This window comes from Astatotilapia calliptera, chromosome 22 (assembly GCF_964374335.1).
Source record: "Astatotilapia calliptera chromosome 22, fAstCal68.1, whole genome shotgun sequence".
NCBI classification, from domain to species: domain Eukaryota; kingdom Metazoa; phylum Chordata; class Actinopteri; order Cichliformes; family Cichlidae; genus Astatotilapia; species Astatotilapia calliptera.
Genome location: NC_137442.1, coordinates 14572054 through 14589113, shown reverse-complemented (window position 1 = coordinate 14589113; position 17060 = coordinate 14572054). Strand labels below are relative to the sequence as shown.

The window sequence follows — 17060 nt, the reverse complement described above, 5'->3', positions numbered from 1 at the left end:
TCTTTAACGTTTAATTATTTTATTTTACGTGCCCCCTCCACTTTCAGAACCACTGGGTTAAATGCTCTTACTGCCTTTGTTATGATTCCCACACACTTTTGTGTGATAGAAAAAAACACTACAGCACACTCAGAGTGGATGTTAGACTGCTCAACAATTTCGTGTTTCGAGTTTGGTGTTTAACACATCAGACACACCTCTGCCTGCAGCTGTCAATGTTTTCAGACTACTGCGTTGACGTCATGTTACCTTGAGCATACGGTTGTCACACGGCACGTCAAACTGTGACTATCACCAGTTAACCTGGGTGTGTTGGCTCCTGATTTATGTTGCAGAAACAGAGATTAAAGATCAGGCACAACACCTTTTGTTATGTTTTTATTAAAATAGTTTTATTGTTGTCTGAAGATAATATTAATACTACTGATGGTCAGATGAAGCCTCGAAGCTTTCTGTCCAATTGCTTAAAAACAAGGTTTCATTTCTCGAGACTTTATGTTCACACAACCCCCCACCCCTGCTGGTCAAAACCTTTATTGTCATTTCAACTATTTATCTTTACTATTAGCTGTCTTACAGCAGTGTCGGTGAGAATAATTATAGCCAAGTATATATAAAAAACACTTTAATAATCTAATCCTTCTGTGCATATGGTTCATTCATTTATTAATCTAGTAAGATCTTGGGTGTTGTTCCTGGGATCTGCTAGAGCCACTCACCCAGCTTGGGGGTCTGTTGCCTTCACCTTCAACCTGGACAGTGGTTTTGACACTCGCTAGTCCTCAGTGTCCTTCCTTCCACTTAGCGTACTGTTTCATGGTGCTGGGTTTGAGGTGAAATCCTCCATGCATGCTCAGGAGCTTCCTTTTCTTGATGTTAGTTTCTTCTGTCTCCTTCTTTGGTCAGCTTATTATCCTAGCAGGGTATCTGATCACCGGTAGAGTGTAGGTGTTAATTGCCCGGACATTCTTCTACCCATTCAGCTGACTTTTCAGGACTTGGCTTAATATGTGGATGTCCCAGGTACCTATGGCTGTCCTCGATGTCTGCAATGTTGCCTTCTGGTTGTATAATCCCCTCAGTTCTAACTGCTTTCCCTCTCTTTGTTACCATCCAAATACACTTCTCCAATGTCATTACTGTAGATCAGGGGTCCCCAATCCCAGTCCGCAAGGGCCGGTGTCCCTGCAGGTTTTAGATCTCACCCTGGGTCAACACACCTGAATCACATGATTAGTTCATTACCAGGCCTCTGGAGAACTTCAAGACATGTTGAGGAGGTAATTTATCCATTTAAATCAGCTGTGATGGATCAAGGACACATCTAAAACCTGCAGGGACACCGGCCCTCGTGGACAGGGATTGGGGACCCCTGCTGTAGATCATAGTAGTGTGGGTCAGTGAATCGATGTGTCGTTCACTCCTGGTATACAGCTTGCTGTCATTCATGTAGAGGATTTGCTGATGATTACGCCTTTCTGTAGTTGGTTTCCCTAGCCAGTCTTGTCGATGATCTCACTGAGGGGGTTCAGGCCTATGTGGAACAGCAGTACGGAAGACCACCTCCTTGTTAAATCGATTGGCTTGAAGTTGGACTGATGTTCACCACAACACCATCAAATTTCTGATGAAGGCTCTTAGGATCCTGTTGATCTTGTATAGCTCAGGGCATTCCAGGATCCAGGTGTGCTTTCTATCAGTAGATGGTGTTTCACCCCTCTGGTGTTTCTTCCCATTCCTTTCCGTGCCAAGTATTGAGCCATATGCCTGTTCATCTTAGCTGCTATGATGCCAAACAGAAGCTTCCATTTGGCACTGAGGCAGGTCTTTGGCTGGTAGTTGGATGGGACCAGTCCCTCATGGTGATCCTTAGGAATCAGGACTGTCCGGCCTTTAGTGAGCCATTTTGGATGTGTCTCATCTACTAGCTACTGGTTCATTTGTGAAGCCAGACACTCATGGAGTGCAGCCAGTAGGTGTGAATCATGTTTGGTCTTGGTGTTTTCCAACTCTTCATACTGAAGACATTTTCTTAGATATCTGCCACAGTGATTGTTACTGGATCCTGTTCAGGGGTCGACATTTAGATCCACTGTGGAGGTAAACACAGACAACACGAGAGCTCTCGCCAATCAACGGGGTCCTTAGCTGTGATGAGTAACAAACACTCCTTGTTTATTACTCATCACCACACAACTGAATACTTTTCCCTCCAAAACACAGCAACAACACTTCCTGAGAACTGGGTGTGAGTGGAGCCCTCCAGTGGTCCACCACAGTGTATGCTTTTGCTGCCCTGCAAGTAAAACAAACGCAGTAAAGCCTGCTGCTCTGTGTGTCTCACTTTTTTTTTCTCACAGAGTCTGCACGCAGATCTGTAACAGCAGCAGAAACATGACTGTTAATAACAAGATTTGTGCCTTGCTGCATGCACGCTACAGAAGTGATGTACCACAGACAGATTGCACCAAACACAGACGACATCACAAAATTACACATCTGCTGACATCCAACCAGCAAGTATCTGCTTCTTTTTCGTCCTATTAAAATGTCACTCATTCAAAGGGAAGTGTTAACAGCAGACTCAGACCATGGGGTAATAAAGAGGAAACTATTCAGCAGAGACAGAAACCACACATCAACTGCCTGTAAAAGACAAACATGGCCAGCAAATACAAGCGACTCGGCAAGTACATTTAAAAAGAGCAATCTATAATATTAGTGTTAATTAAACAGTAATAGAACTCAACACTCACTTTATCTTTCTTAGGTTTTATCTTTATTTGATCTATTCCTCTCACTGGTTTCCTTTGTTTTTACAATAGTTGACGTTTTTGTGTGGTTGTTATTGTAAAGCAGATTGTACAATATGATCTAAATACATGAGCACAATGACCGACGTAAACATTAATTGACCAATGGTTAAAAAAAAACCTTGATGGAAGCAGTTTGTAGATGACACGAGAAGTAAACACGATTTTAACACTTTTGACAGAAAAACAAAGGGCAGGTTTAGGTTTTTGTAGCTTCTTCTGTTTCCTTGTTTGTGGCTTTTGTTTCATTGATTGACATGTAGAGAGAGGAAGTACAGCGCAGGAAACATCTGTAGCTTCTCTTATCATCAGCAGATTAATGCTTAAACGATCAGATCAACTTTTCTGGCAAGGAAACATGGTGTTTTTTTAGTGACAGATGTAGCAGCTCCATTTCCTGAATCACTTCGTTGTACAATAAATTACGTATATTTAATGAGGTCATAGAAAACGTTTACCTTGATACTGTAAGTAATGTAAAAAAAAAAAGATGTCAGTGGGGAGGCCACACGAGCCTCGCTCTTCTTCAACCACTCTTTGCCTTTTTCATCTTACCTCTCATAGCACATGATCAAAAATGGATTGACAACCATTTTAAGGTCCAACTAGACATTGTCTCCAAACGTCTCAGGAATCATCCAGATGTTTTCTGTCCAAACTGAGACGAGCCTTTATGTTCCTTTTGGTCTGCCGTGATTTTCTCCTTGAACTCTGCCATGGAGGCCATTTTTGCCCAGTTTCTTTCTCATTGCTGAATCATGACCTTAGCTGAGACGTGAACCCTGCAGGTCTTTTACGTTGTTCTGGGTTCTTCTGTGACATCCTGGATGAGTCATTGGGGTACTCTTGGAGTAATTTTGGTCTAAACAGGATAATGTGCACAGGGTTAAAGTGGATTCGGCAGGTGGAGGAACCCTAAAATCAGCTGTAAGGTCTCAGTGTGGGTAAAAGAATCAAACTCTCAAACTCAATAATTTCTATTGAGCACTCCAGTAGATGTTCTTAGTGTACAGGCTGCGATCAGCTGACCTGCTGCTCTTCGTGCATGCACACACCAGATGTAAAAAAAATGTTTCATAAGTTGTCCTGGTTGATTTCATCCTCTACACTGACAGAGCACTGTTAATGCTGTCTGATTTCTAGATGGTATAAAGTTGGTATGAAGGTGAATTTCAGTCAATGAATCTCTGCTACACTTGATGTAAGCTAACTGTGACCATGAACCCACAACCACTGTGCAGCAGTCACACACTGTTCTTTACATTAAACCCAACACAGTGCAGCAAACTAACCCGTTTATCCTGCACAAACCTGCAGAAGATTCTCATGCAGAGACAAACATACAAAAAAATCTGAAATCAGGGAGGAGCTCAAACACTTTTTCACACTGTTTATTTGGTTTTACTGATGTTAACACAGTCGCTGATGTTAAAATTTTCTGATTTATTTAAACAGAGTCAGGGGAACCACAAAAGAAGCATACAAAAGCGAAACCAGAGCTCAGGATGGTGCTTGTTGGAAAAACTGGATCTGGAAAAAGTGCATCAGGAAACACCATCTTAGGAAGAAAGGGTGCTTTTGAATCTAGATCATCTTCAAGCTCGGTAACTTCAGTGTGTCAGAAGGAAACAGGAGAGTTTGAAGGTCAAAAACTGGCTGTGGTCGATACTCCCGGTCTGTTTGATAATGTTAAAACTGAAGAGGAAATGAAGACAGAGATCAGGAGATCCATCTCCTTTGCTGCTCCTGGTCCTCATGTGTTCCTGGTTGTGATCTGTGTGAGCAGATTTACAGACGAACAACGAGAAACAGTGAGAATCCTTCAGCAGATGTTTGGAGTACACTTAGCAGACTACACCATGGCCTTGTTCACATGTGGAGATAACCTGGAGCATGATGGAGTCACCATAGAACAATTCATCAGGGAAAATCGAGCTCTCCAAGACTTCATCCATCAGTGTGGAGGAGGATATCATGTTTTTAACAACCGAGATGATGACAATCCCTCTCAGGTCAGAGAGCTGCTGAGGAAGATCAACACTATGGTTCAGGGAAACGAACGAAGCTGCTACACCAATGAGATGTTCGAAGAGGCTAAAGAGTCCATGAGAAAAGCTGAAAAAGACTTCAGGATTGTTGTTGTTGGGAAAACTGGAGCTGGGAAGAGTTCATCGGGAAACACCATCCTGGGAGGAAAAGCCTTTAAAACAGCATCAGCTTCATCCCCTGCCTCAGTGACGTCAGAGTGTCAGCAGGAAGCAGCTCTGTTTGATTTTCAAACCCTGGCTGTTGTTGATACTCCAGGCCTGTTTCACTCTGTGTTTACCTTAGGCCAGGTGAACACGGAGATCAATAGATGCATCTCACTGGCTGCTCCTGGTCCTCATGTGTTCCTGGTTGTGATCCAGCCAAACATATTTATAGATGAAGAACAAAAAACCCTGAGAATCCTTCAGGAGGTGTTTGGAGATGAAGCCGTTCGTTACACCATGGTGTTGTTCACACATGTAGATCTGAATGTCTCCATAGAAGAATTCATCACTAAGACTCCAGCTCTTCGTGAATTCGTCCGTCAGTGTGGAGGAGGATATCATGTTTTTAACAACAATAGCAGAGATCCTGCTCAGGTCAGAGAGCTGCTGGAGAAGATCAGACTAATGGTTCAGAGAAACGGAGGAAGCTACTACACCAACAAGATGTTTGAAAAGGCAGAGAGCGCTATAACCAAAGAGATGGAACAACTTCAGAACAAAAACCCTGGGCTGATGGCCACTGAAGCAAGATATGAAGCAGAGAGAAAAAACAAGTTTATCCGGGGCAGCTGGGTTGGTGCTGTTGCTGGAGCTGCTGCTGGACTCGGTGCTGGAGCAGCTGCTGGAGTCGGTACTGCGATTGCGACCGAGCTTGCTATTGGAGCTATTGTGGGAGCTGCAGCTTGTCCAGTAGGAGTGCTGGTTGGAGTTGGACTGGGTGTGGCAGCTGGAGCTGCACTGGATCGTACTACTGCTGCTAAAGTGAGGAAGCAGGCGTGTACTACACAGTGACAAATACTCACTCAGCATCAGCTCATTCACATCATCAAGACAATATTAACAAGTCCTTCTCATTATTCTCATTTTTATTTTCTTATTTACTTTTTATTGGATTACATTAAAACGAATTATTAATTATTGATCATGTTAGTTGTTGGAGTGATATTTTATGATTGTCATTTGTACTTAGAAACATAGCATCAATAATGTTTAGAGGTATATAATCGATTGAATATTGATAGAATGTCTCATCTGCAAAGACTGTGTGCGTTCCAAAGTGCTCTGGCATACACACACAACCTAAGGTCATGACAGGTCGTACCTTCTCTTCCTGATTTATGGTATGGGAGGACACCTACTCTGTATCTGTTTAAGTATAAGAGCCCTTTATTTAGGTGAACCGTTGGACTCCTAGCACCAGCTTTGGGGAGTTGTTCGCAGGGTCATATTTTCACACACACACACACCTACACACAGACAAGGTACTCTTTGTTCACATATATGCCTGGTTGAGATGTCACATGTTAATGAGACTATGCATATTTATGTAACCACAATAAAGAGCAGTGCTACGGGGAAGCTGTCTGAGAGTGACTGGGGTTCGAGCAGCAGGAACAGCGCTCGTCTTGGTCATCTCCCTCGTGCACAAGATCACACAAAGAGCTCTGGTGACTTGCGTCTTGCTTTCACCATTGTAGTAGAATTGTCTCGGCAGCAATAGGTTTATGCCGAGATAAATGTAATATTAGTTGTGGCGCTTTCTTGAATCTGTCTCTCTCAGATGATGTAGAGTGTGTTTAAAAGCATCGTGAGCTAAACAGATGGAATTTATTGATGAGGGTTGCTTCTTGTGCTGTCAGAGGAGAAACTGCAAAAGAAGCTGGTCTGACTGCACATACATAAATACATGTATGTATGTATGTCTGTATGTATAAGGGAGGGAGGAAGGATTCATCCAAAGGAGGGCTGCTACGTCACAAACTATTTCAGCGAGTAAACCTGTAAAATCTGTACACGAAAGCTCACCTGTTCTGTGTCAAGAAAACCACTAAACAAGACTTTACCATTAGATTCTGGCCACAGGTTTCAGGGCCAGTACTAAAAGTACACTGGTTTATTGGAAGCCCCCATGGCTGGGTTATGAACTAGCAAAAATAATAGCGTATAGTAAAAGAATAAATAGTGGTAGGTAGCTTCATTACACCTTTTGATTATCACCATGGACTGCTATCAGAATACCTGGTGGTATTTTCATCCTTCTCTCAGGAAATGGCATTAACTAAGTTTGTGATATGAACTCACCCTGATTTATCTTTCCTAAAGTAACATAAAGACAAGTAATGTCAGAAATCACAGAATAAAAGGGCTGATTGGACCGGTTACATATAACAAGCACAGTCATTTGTGGAACTGGACATTCAACTGTTAACATTGGGAAAGCTTCTACATATATCGACACATTCAAATTGACTGATTGTACTTTTTTAACGCTGTGATGTGGAAAACACTAATACAATAACAGCATTTGGTCATGCTGCTGTCACTGATGCCTCAAACACATTTGACAGCTTCTAAATTAAGCTTACCAACATTATTTTATTTTCTTTTTTATTAGTCCTTTATTTATCCAGGTAAAAATCTTATTGAGATTAAAAATCTCATTTCCAAAAGAGACCTGGCAGTATTATTGTGAGTTATGACCCACATGCTAAGTAGTGCACTGCATCAAAAGTAAATCCTGTTACATCATGAAAAGAAAAGAAAAACAACTCAAATAAAGTAACAAAAACATGTATATTATCAACATTGTGAAAAGTAAATCCACAAAGTTTATGGTCTGATATGAAGGACGAGCATATATTACACCTGTCATTATGAGACACCATCAAATCACTCCAGCAGAGAGACCTCATGGAAGTATGCTCCCAGCAGCTTGACTCCCTGAATGTAGTTTGATCTGAAAATGGAGAAATAAAGCGATGATAATGGTTTATAATTAAAAAACTCACTTTACCTGTGATCACATTTTAGCATAGAAATAATCTGGAGATGACAAACATGATCCTCTCCTTTTACTGCAATATTTCGTCAGTTTTATCTACTTGTTCCACATTTCAAAAGAAGTGAAACGGTGTGAGCTGTGACCAACCTGTTGATCTTTTCATTCTGAGAGTGAGCTCCATCATCAGAGGACCCTATAGGAAGCAGCATGACATTACGGCCTGTGGCCTCCTGGAAGGTCAGGGTGACCGGGATGCTGCCGCCCTCGCGAGTCAGATCAGGCTCGACCCCGAAGACTACAGTACAACGAGGAGGAAAAGAAAACAAAAGCAGTAAAAATGTAATAATGACAATAATAATAACATCCTAGCTGTCCCTGCATAGGTACAACAAATCTGGGCACAAGCCTATCAGTGAAAATATCTGAAAAAGGCTTAAAAATATGTCCACAAAAATATGCATAAAAAAATGTCCCTGTACCTGTCTTTATGGCCTTTCTCCCTGCCATGTAGTGTGGGTGGTTGAAGTCTGAGACCCAGGCTTTGGCACCGCTGTCCCCTGTCACTTTCAGTTTATTGGGGGTTCCCAGTTCAGCAAACCTCTTCTGCAGATGATCGACGACCTTGAAGAGGGAAAAATAACTTAGACTTGTTGAAGCTTTAATGTAGAAATAAATTGAAGTTGATCTTTAGCTATTTCCAAGTCCAGGCTGAGATTCATTTAGTAAAACCTAACAAAACCTCCTTGTTACGCAATCATTTGTGACAAAATCACTATGTCTTGTCTGCTTGATTGGTTTGCCTGGTTTTCTGCAGATGTATTTTAATGCCGTAACCTGGGACTTTGTTTTTTTCTCTGAATAAAATCATCTGCATTCACTTTATCTTACAAAAATAAGGATGGCTGAGCAAATCATCTGAGCAACAAACTACCAATAAGTGGCAGAGATACAGAGTGACTTCTGCTACTTAATTATAAAACGATGATTTAAGTTAAGTGAGTGTTATATGCGATCACTGTGACCTATAACATTGTTTACCTGCTTCTTCACAACTTTGGGGTCCATGTCAGGCACAAGGCGGATGGAAAACTTGCCAATGACCTTGCGAGGAATAACCGTCTTGGCTCCTGCTTCAGAGAAAGCCCCCTCAATACCATGAAGGGAAAGAGAAGGATATCTCCAACGGTGCATGAGGATTTGCTCCTATGGTGGAAAAATAGGTTCAAAAAGTGTGAATGACCCCACATTATACAGCACATTTCCACCAATGAGTGATGTGAACAACATAAATAATTTCTTTGCCTTTGTGTCATGCAGCAGCTGGTCAACCCCCACATCTTTACAGTACTCATCCAAGTCAAAGTCGATCTTCTCGTACAGCTTTTGCTCCTCTGCTGTCAGAGGCGCCACACTGTCATAGATCCCAGGAACCAAAATCTTACCCCTTTTGTCAACCAGGGAGCCTGTGCAGGAAGTCACAAACACATGATTAAAACTCTAAACTGCTGTAAAATAAGGTGTGTGAGACTAAAAATCACAATTATCAGCTTCACTTGCCCATAAGTGCGATGAGGTCGGTCATGGCCTCATGAACAGAGCCACCAAACACCCCTGAGTGCAAGTCCTTTTCAGCGCACTCCACCTTGAGGTTGGAATGTAAAACATTATTTTAAAAAACACAAAAAGCTCAAGTATGCCCTTCTGATAATGAAACACTGTCCCCACCCCCCACCAACAGTAATCCAACAGGACTTCACCTGAAGGAAGAAATAGCAGATTCCTCTCAGACCGTAGGTGATGCAGGGTTTGCTCTTGCCCAGCCAGTAGTTGTCAGAGATGCAGATGTAGTCCACGTCTTTAAAGAAAGTGTCCTTTCTAGAAAACACAAGATCATCCAGACCCTCAGATTCAGATTCTTCCATCCCCTCGAAGCAGAATTTGATGTTGATGGGAAGGTCCTGCAACAAGAAGAGAGATGCATAAGAAAGGAAAAAAAAAATCAACAGAATAAAATTTGGTTACTGGTTCAAGTTTAAATTCAGGCTCATTGTGAATCTGTTTTTCTCATTTTCTAGAGTTGAAACATATGAAATAATTTCACATTTTTAACAACAAATGATCTCCAAATCAGTGGTGGGTGCCCCACACCAAATGTGCCAGAGTAAATATAAATAGTAGACAGCAGTAATGCATGTCTTACATTTCTCACAATGAGTTTTAATAACAAAGCTGAGCATGAGTCCAGACTAAGGATATAACTGACGATTATATATATGATAATTATTATGCAGCTAAACACTAATACTGTACATTTATCAGCTGAAATTTACTGCTACCAACTAAACAAGTATTTACTGCCATTTCATCTGAAGAGCCAGAGAGCCATAGCAGAAAACACCAACTAAAGACAGATAAGGGTCACATTTTTGTAAATAGGCCAAAATTATATTTTAAAGTGGTATGAATGACCCACATATCTTTTTAGAATACAGTGCTATAGTAGCTATTCTGCTTTATTATCACTGTACAAAAACGAAAGAAAAACATTAATAACATTTTAAGTAACGGTGTACATTTACAGATTCTGAATTATACCATCACACCTCAATATACTCCTGTCACTGTTCAAACACAGCCAACTTAGCATGTTAAGCCACTTCAGGGTTGTTTTTAGGACACACTAAAATATCATATCATCTTTAAACTATCTGAACTTGAAACACCTTTTGTTGGCCAGCTTAAATCTGGCAGTAACTGTACCTTTCCGATCTTCTGATACGCTTCAATGCAGTTAAACCAGGCCAACACTGGACCCTTGTCATCAGTAGATCCTCGTCCATAGAGCTTACCTACAAAAATAAAACTTTATTTCAGTTTCAAGGTTCTAATGAGAAGATAGTGGAGTTGAAAAATGATACTAAGGTTATATTTATTACATAGTCAGCATTGAATTTTGTAGCTCAAAAAAAACTCCCCCAAGGAAACACAATTTTAGGGAAGCAAAAACATCTAAATGCAAATATGTAGAGCAATAATTCAACTTAAAGAAGATCCTAAAGAGTAGCAAAAAAATGACTAGGTTAAAATTATTCAGGCACAGCTTTTGCATTACTGTGTGGAGCATAACAAAGCATAGACACCAATTCAGGAATGCTGCAGTGACTTAGTTATGTGAACAAACAAATGCACAGTCTGTGAAATAAAGGACCAGTCATGACTCACAAAGGAAAATGCCTCACTTGAGCCTTTTTGCCTTTTCACAATCCGAGTGTGTTCCCAAAGATTCTAATAATACCTTTACTGGTTCAACTTAACCTGAGAAGACTGTTGATAAGAATGCAGTTCTATCAAAAGACTTTGGAAACATGCTGCTACCTGTTACTGCAAGCTTTGAGAGCATTTAAATAAATTTAACCAATCTAATCACCAAAATTAGAGTTTGATTTTATTTGATTGTTATTTGATTTTATTCATGTTGCAGTGAGACATTCTGTCATGTGACCTGCTGAGGTTACCTGAGGCAAGGTGTGAGTGGAGACTGAAGTGCCTAAATAGCATCTCAAGTCTGCATTATAGGTGGCTGACAGCTGGCGTTGTAATTCACCACCTCCGTTCAACGATGGTCTTTCACGGTGGCAACCTCTAAACAACCTAAAGTGGTGGGGCAAGGTCTCAACTTTAACCTCATATGATGGTGAAGACATCTTTTTTTTCTTCACACCCTGGCTAATGTGATGACTCGCATGATCAACAACCCTCGGGACCACCTGAGAAAAACTATTAGGGGTTAAATACCTGAGACAAACATCCATTTGTTTTAGAACTGAAGGAGCCTCTTGGATGAGAGGTGAAACATCTTTACAAACTAAATACACCCTTCTTTTTTCAAGCTCTCAAGACGCACCTGTGACTTGTTTTGTGTTTCTTATCTTTACCTGTTAAAAATACATTCACCCAATGTTCCCAGTCTACATAGTTGAGCTTGCTGGCAGCATGCCTTCTCTTAGCTATGCTACCTTACGGGAATTACACACCTCAGTCCACATGTCCTCATCCTGCATTACCTACCTGCTAATTGGTTTGGTTTTTTGTTCTCAGTAATCTCAGTTAAGACCACTAAAACACTGAGTCCTCGCCAGGTTGTGACAATGTTAGAGCTCATACAGAAACAGCTCCAGGGTTGTTTTGTGCAGGACGCAGGCCAAAAGTATTCTCCTCTTACCGTCTTTCTCCACCAGAGTAAAAGGCTCTGTGTCCCAGCCGTCACTGATGTTTGCTGGCTGAACATCAAGGTGCCCGTAAATACACACCGTCTTCTTTGCTGGGTCTGATCCTAACTGCCCCAGGATGATAGGAGGCAGGGGGATCTCCTCTCCTGAGGGAAGCTGTATGAATAATGATTTATGGTGAAATTTAAGTTAAAAAAGATAATGTAAAATACAAATCATTAATGCATTAAGAAATGTAACCAGTGCAAGACCTTCTGCTTGCCAACGTCCACCAACTCCACAGTCCCTCCCAGCCTCTCGATGTCCTTGGCTGCCATCTCCATCATTTTTTTGATCTCCCCGCGCTTCTCAGGCCAAGCAGAAACACTCTGGACACTCACCCACTCAGCCAGGCGCTGAGGTAAATTATAAATAAGTGATTTAAAGACATTAAAATCCTTTTTTTTTTTTTTTTTTACTATTTCATGAAGTTACTGATTGCAAAAGAATGAGCCAATGTGAGTGACTCTTAGGACATTAGACCCACAAAGATTTAACTCAAGCAGCAGTTACAGTATTACTGAATCTTATCAGGAAAACTGGTTTTACAGTTGGCACCTACTATAATCCAAGTTTAAGTGAATAAGTTGCAAATCTGTCCAGTTTTCAGTTAGCTCAATAAGCCATTAAATCAAGTGACAATCATACAAAAAACGCAATAATTAAACAGCTGCAATTTATTATTTTTCCTGAGTGATCTTACCTGCACATACAGGTCCTGGTGGTCGTCCACATACTTGCAAAGTTCTGTGAGATGAGCCATTTTTGCCAGGAACGAGAGCTGAGGGTTAAACAAGCAGACAGGTGCGAGTACACCTCTGGGTTTGTGCAATCTTATGAGAGGACAAATCCTTCATGCACGCATGCACTTCACGTAAATGATGAGATTTCCAGCCAAACTCGTTTCACTTCATAATTTTGCAGAACTATAGCTGCAGCCGTTTGGGGCTTTAATGCCAGGCTTTCAGAAAAAAACAGTGAGAAAAAAAGCTAACACCTATGAGGCTTACATTACAAATTTTTACCATAAAATGACAATAAAATAGAATTCGCATTTCAGATCTGCACAAAAGGTTAAATGTGGAGTTTATTTGTTTTTTTCTTAGAATAAAACAGCAGTTAATGTAGTCTGATTGATAGCCTTTTTGAAGAGGTAAGATGTCCATTCATTGTGTGAAGAAAGCCATAAATGACGATTTAATTGTGTCATGCTGAGGGAGAATCTGAAAATAAGCCATGAAAATTTCACATGGAGGTTATTTTTCACAGGTGTGCACTGAATGCCAACAATGGCAAGTGAAGTGAGTGTAATCGCTAAGTAAAGCGAAAGTAAAACGGCTAGGTAACACATCAGAGATGCTGCCTTAAGGTGACTGAGACCTAATCTAGCCCTCTCTGACAAATACTTTTCCTGGGTGAAGGAAACGGCTTCCAGGGCCTAATCCGTGGATCGACTTCCTCCGAGGCGTGGATGTCTATCAGCAGAGAATGTACCTTCACCTATCAGCAGAGAATGTCCCTTAGTCTGTAACACAGTCAAATATATCCTCAAGTAATATTCAAGCATGCCATTCAGCGTGTTAGTACGAGCTCGGGAGCAGCTTGGGAGAACAAGAAAACAGAGACTGCTTCAGGTTGTCTTCCCAAATCGACTCAACTTTATTCACAAGTACAACAGTTTATATAGAGGGTAAAATTCATGAGACAGCAGATTATCAGTTTAAACCAGTACAGACCAACATAAGGGAGCGTCTTCCTGCCCTTGGGTGAAGAAGCATCCTTTGTGTAGTTTATCAGTTCAGCTACAATTGTGATTATCTCAGCGACATATTTTCAAGGCACAAAATAAAGAGTTCTTTCATTAGTGAAATCTGAAACAAACCATTTGGCCTTCAACAGGCGTCTCCTAAAAGATTAAGAAACTAATGTAGCTGAGGGAGTGATCTCTGTGGTATTTCAACCTTGTACCAGCCTGTGATTCTCACACATCAATTCTTGGGTCAAAGAGAAAAATAACTAAAACAAAGGGGCCTTATTGAATGACAGAGTTTTCCTGTATAATGTCACTATAAAACAATATCCAGTAAATGCTCCCATGGTACTAAAATACCTAACACTGGGCATGTCTGAACTGCAAAGAGAACCATTAAAATCAGACTTACTTTGTTTTTATTCCGGTGTTTCAGATTGACTACTGTTGGTCAAAGATATATGTGCCAGACCAAGATCTGACCAAGATCTTGGACCATGGTTGTTTGTACTCTCCTTCCTCAATTATGTGAACCTTAACAGCAGGTTAAAGCAGTAGTTCCCCAAAAAAAAATTTTTGCTAGCCCCCCCCCCACACACACACACACCCAAATGTTGTTTTCATACTCCATTGCACTTTATTCCACACCCCAAACCTTCAATTAAACAAATAAACTAAATAAATTACAGGTTGCAATAAAATAAAATTGCAATAAAATTATACCATTTTATGGTGTATTTTACGTATAGTTGTTTTGTTGTTGTTGTTTGTTGTTTTTATTTTGTAAGAATATTCAACATTGCTGTCAATACATTTTTCCAAAAAATGTCTCTCTGTGCAAAATGGGTTTAAAAACATAAACAACTGTGGGATACTGTTTGTCTGTGATTTGGACAGCCCAGCTTCTGCTCCCGACGCAGGGGAAATAAATTCTGTCGGGGATACCGACCTTGGCACCGCCGTTGTGCAGGTGAAGCCAAAGGCAAGATATGCGTCATCATGTTCTCTAGCCTTTGGCTTGGAAGGAATCTGGTTTGGAAGCATATTTGGCGATACATCATCCCGTACTTTGCTTTTGGAAGCCCAGTCAAAAACCTGTACATTATGGTAGAAGTGTCCAAGCATTCTTTTTTTTTTTTTGATTCACACTGCCCCCCTGCAGTTGCTCTGCCCCCTCCACTTTGGGAACCACTGGGTTCGATAAATGCTCTTACAGCCTTTGTTATGATTCCCACACAGTTTTGTGTGATGTGAAAACAACTACAGCACACTCACAGCGGATGTTAGTCCGCTCAACAATTTCGTGTTTCGAGTTTGGTGTTCAACACATCAGACACACCTGTGCCTGCAGCTGTTTCAGACTACTGCGATGACGTCATGTTACGTTGCACATGCGGCTGTCACACGGCACGTCAAACTGTATATCACCAGTTAACGTGGGTGTGTTTCCTAAATTAGCAACAGGTGTTTAACAGCTGACGGAGTGAACAGATGTGTACAGGTAAAGTCGAGGCACAACGCCTTTTGTTATGTTTTAATTTAAATAGTTTTATTGTTGTCTGAAGGTAATATTGATACTACGGTCAGATGAAGCCTCGAAGCTTTCCATCCAATTGGATAAAACAAAAGGTTTATTTCTTGAGACTTCATGTTCACACAATTCTAACTACCTTGCCTCTCTTTGTTACCATCCAAATACACTTCTCCAATGTCCAAATCACATTCCATTGTCATTGCTGTAGATCCTAGTGGTGTGGATCAGTGATTTTATGTCTCGTTCACTCCTGGAATACAGCTTGCTGTCATTCATGTAGAGGATTTGCTGATGATTACGCCTTTCTGTAGTTGGTATCCCTAGCCAGTCTTGTCAATGATCTCACTGAGGGGGTTCAGGCCTATGTGGAACAGCAGTGCGGACAGACCACCTCTTTGTTAAATTAATTGGTTTGAAGTTGGACTGTTGTTCACCACAACGCCATCAAATTTCTGATGAAGGCTCTTAGGATCCTGTTAATCTTGTATAGTTCAAGGCATTCCAGGATCCAGGTGTGGGGCATTGAGTCATAGGATTTCTGTAGTCAATCCAGGTGATGCACAAGTTGGTGAGCCTGATCTTGCAGTCTCCCGTTACTGTGCTTTCTACCAGTAGCTGGTGTTTCTGCCAATTCCTTTCTGTGCCCTGCTCAAGTATTGAGCCATATGCCTGTTCATCTTAGCCGCTATGATGCCAGACAGGAGCTTCCATATGGTACTGAGGCAGGTCATTGACCGGTAGTTGGATGGGACCAGTCCCTTATGGGGATCTTTAGGAATCAGGACTGTCCGGCCTTCAGTGAGCCATTTTGGATGTGTCACATCTACTGCTGGTTTATTTGTGCGACCAGACACTCACGGAGTGCAGCCAGTAGGCGTGAATCATGTTCAGTCCTGGTGCTGTCCAACTCTTCATACTGGAGACCTTTCCTTGTATGTCTGCCACAGTGATTGTTACTGGATCCTGTTCAAGGAGGGAGGCTGCTGTGCAGAAGAACACTAAACATGATTTTACCATTAGATCCTGACCTCAAGCGTAACAACTAGGGCCCAGGGTAGATTTTTTTTGGGACCTTAGTGTCACATTGTACAATGAACCCGATCTGAGGTCTAACTTTATTCCTCCTGCCTGGCAGGATTCCTTTTCTCTCTCACTGTCTCCTAACATGCCTTCCCTCTTTCTTCTGTGTCCTTATTTGTCTTTGGCCAACTGTAGCAGTTTCCACAGAAACCCTACTGGCCAACAGCACCAGAGGTGATTGTTGTTAACCCGGGCCTTAAACGATCCGGTATGGAAATCTCATTCTTTATGAGCTGCATTTTTTGATTTGGCCAAGATTTTAGACTCTTCCTGACACAACCATCTCCAATTATCTGGGCTTGGGACTGGTACTAAAAGTACACTGGTTTGTGGAAGCCCCCATGGCTGGGTTGTGCACTTGAAAGAAAAAAGAAAAAAGTAGCATATAGTAAAAATCAGTATGTAGCATCAATACACCTTCTGATTAACATCATGGACTGCAATCAGAATACATGGTGGTATTTTCATCCTGCTCTCAGGAAATGGAATTATCTAAGGTTGTGATATAAACTCACCCAGATTTTGTCATGGGACTGTACTGAACTGATTTCAGGCGCAGAAACCCAGAGCAGAGACAGCAG

The 17060-nt window shown here is 41.3% G+C and overlaps 2 protein-coding genes across 2 annotated transcripts; one reads left to right on the top strand and one right to left on the bottom strand.

Moving 5' to 3' along the window:
• The first annotated feature begins 4243 nt into the window (after positions 1-4243).
• On the top strand, positions 4244-6505 carry LOC113015331 (GTPase IMAP family member 8-like). The gene has a single exon (XM_026157337.2). The coding sequence runs from the start codon at positions 4319-4321 to the stop codon at positions 5855-5857; it is 1539 nt and encodes a 512-aa protein (XP_026013122.2). The 5' UTR covers positions 4244-4318; the 3' UTR covers positions 5858-6505.
• Positions 6506-7311: 806 nt separating this feature from the next.
• Positions 7312-13661, bottom strand: LOC113015336 (cytosolic non-specific dipeptidase-like). Its single transcript, XM_026157344.2, has 12 exons — positions 13522-13661; positions 12819-12896; positions 12328-12471; positions 12070-12232; positions 10608-10696; positions 9605-9805; positions 9405-9489; positions 9150-9310; positions 8886-9050; positions 8327-8468; positions 7995-8142; positions 7312-7802 (listed from the first exon to the last, which is right to left on the bottom strand). Exons 2-12 carry the CDS (start codon positions 12876-12878, stop codon positions 7736-7738), a joined length of 1425 nt encoding a protein of 474 aa, XP_026013129.2. The 5' UTR covers positions 12879-12896; positions 13522-13661; the 3' UTR covers positions 7312-7735.
• Positions 13662-17060: the final 3399 nt, after the last annotated feature.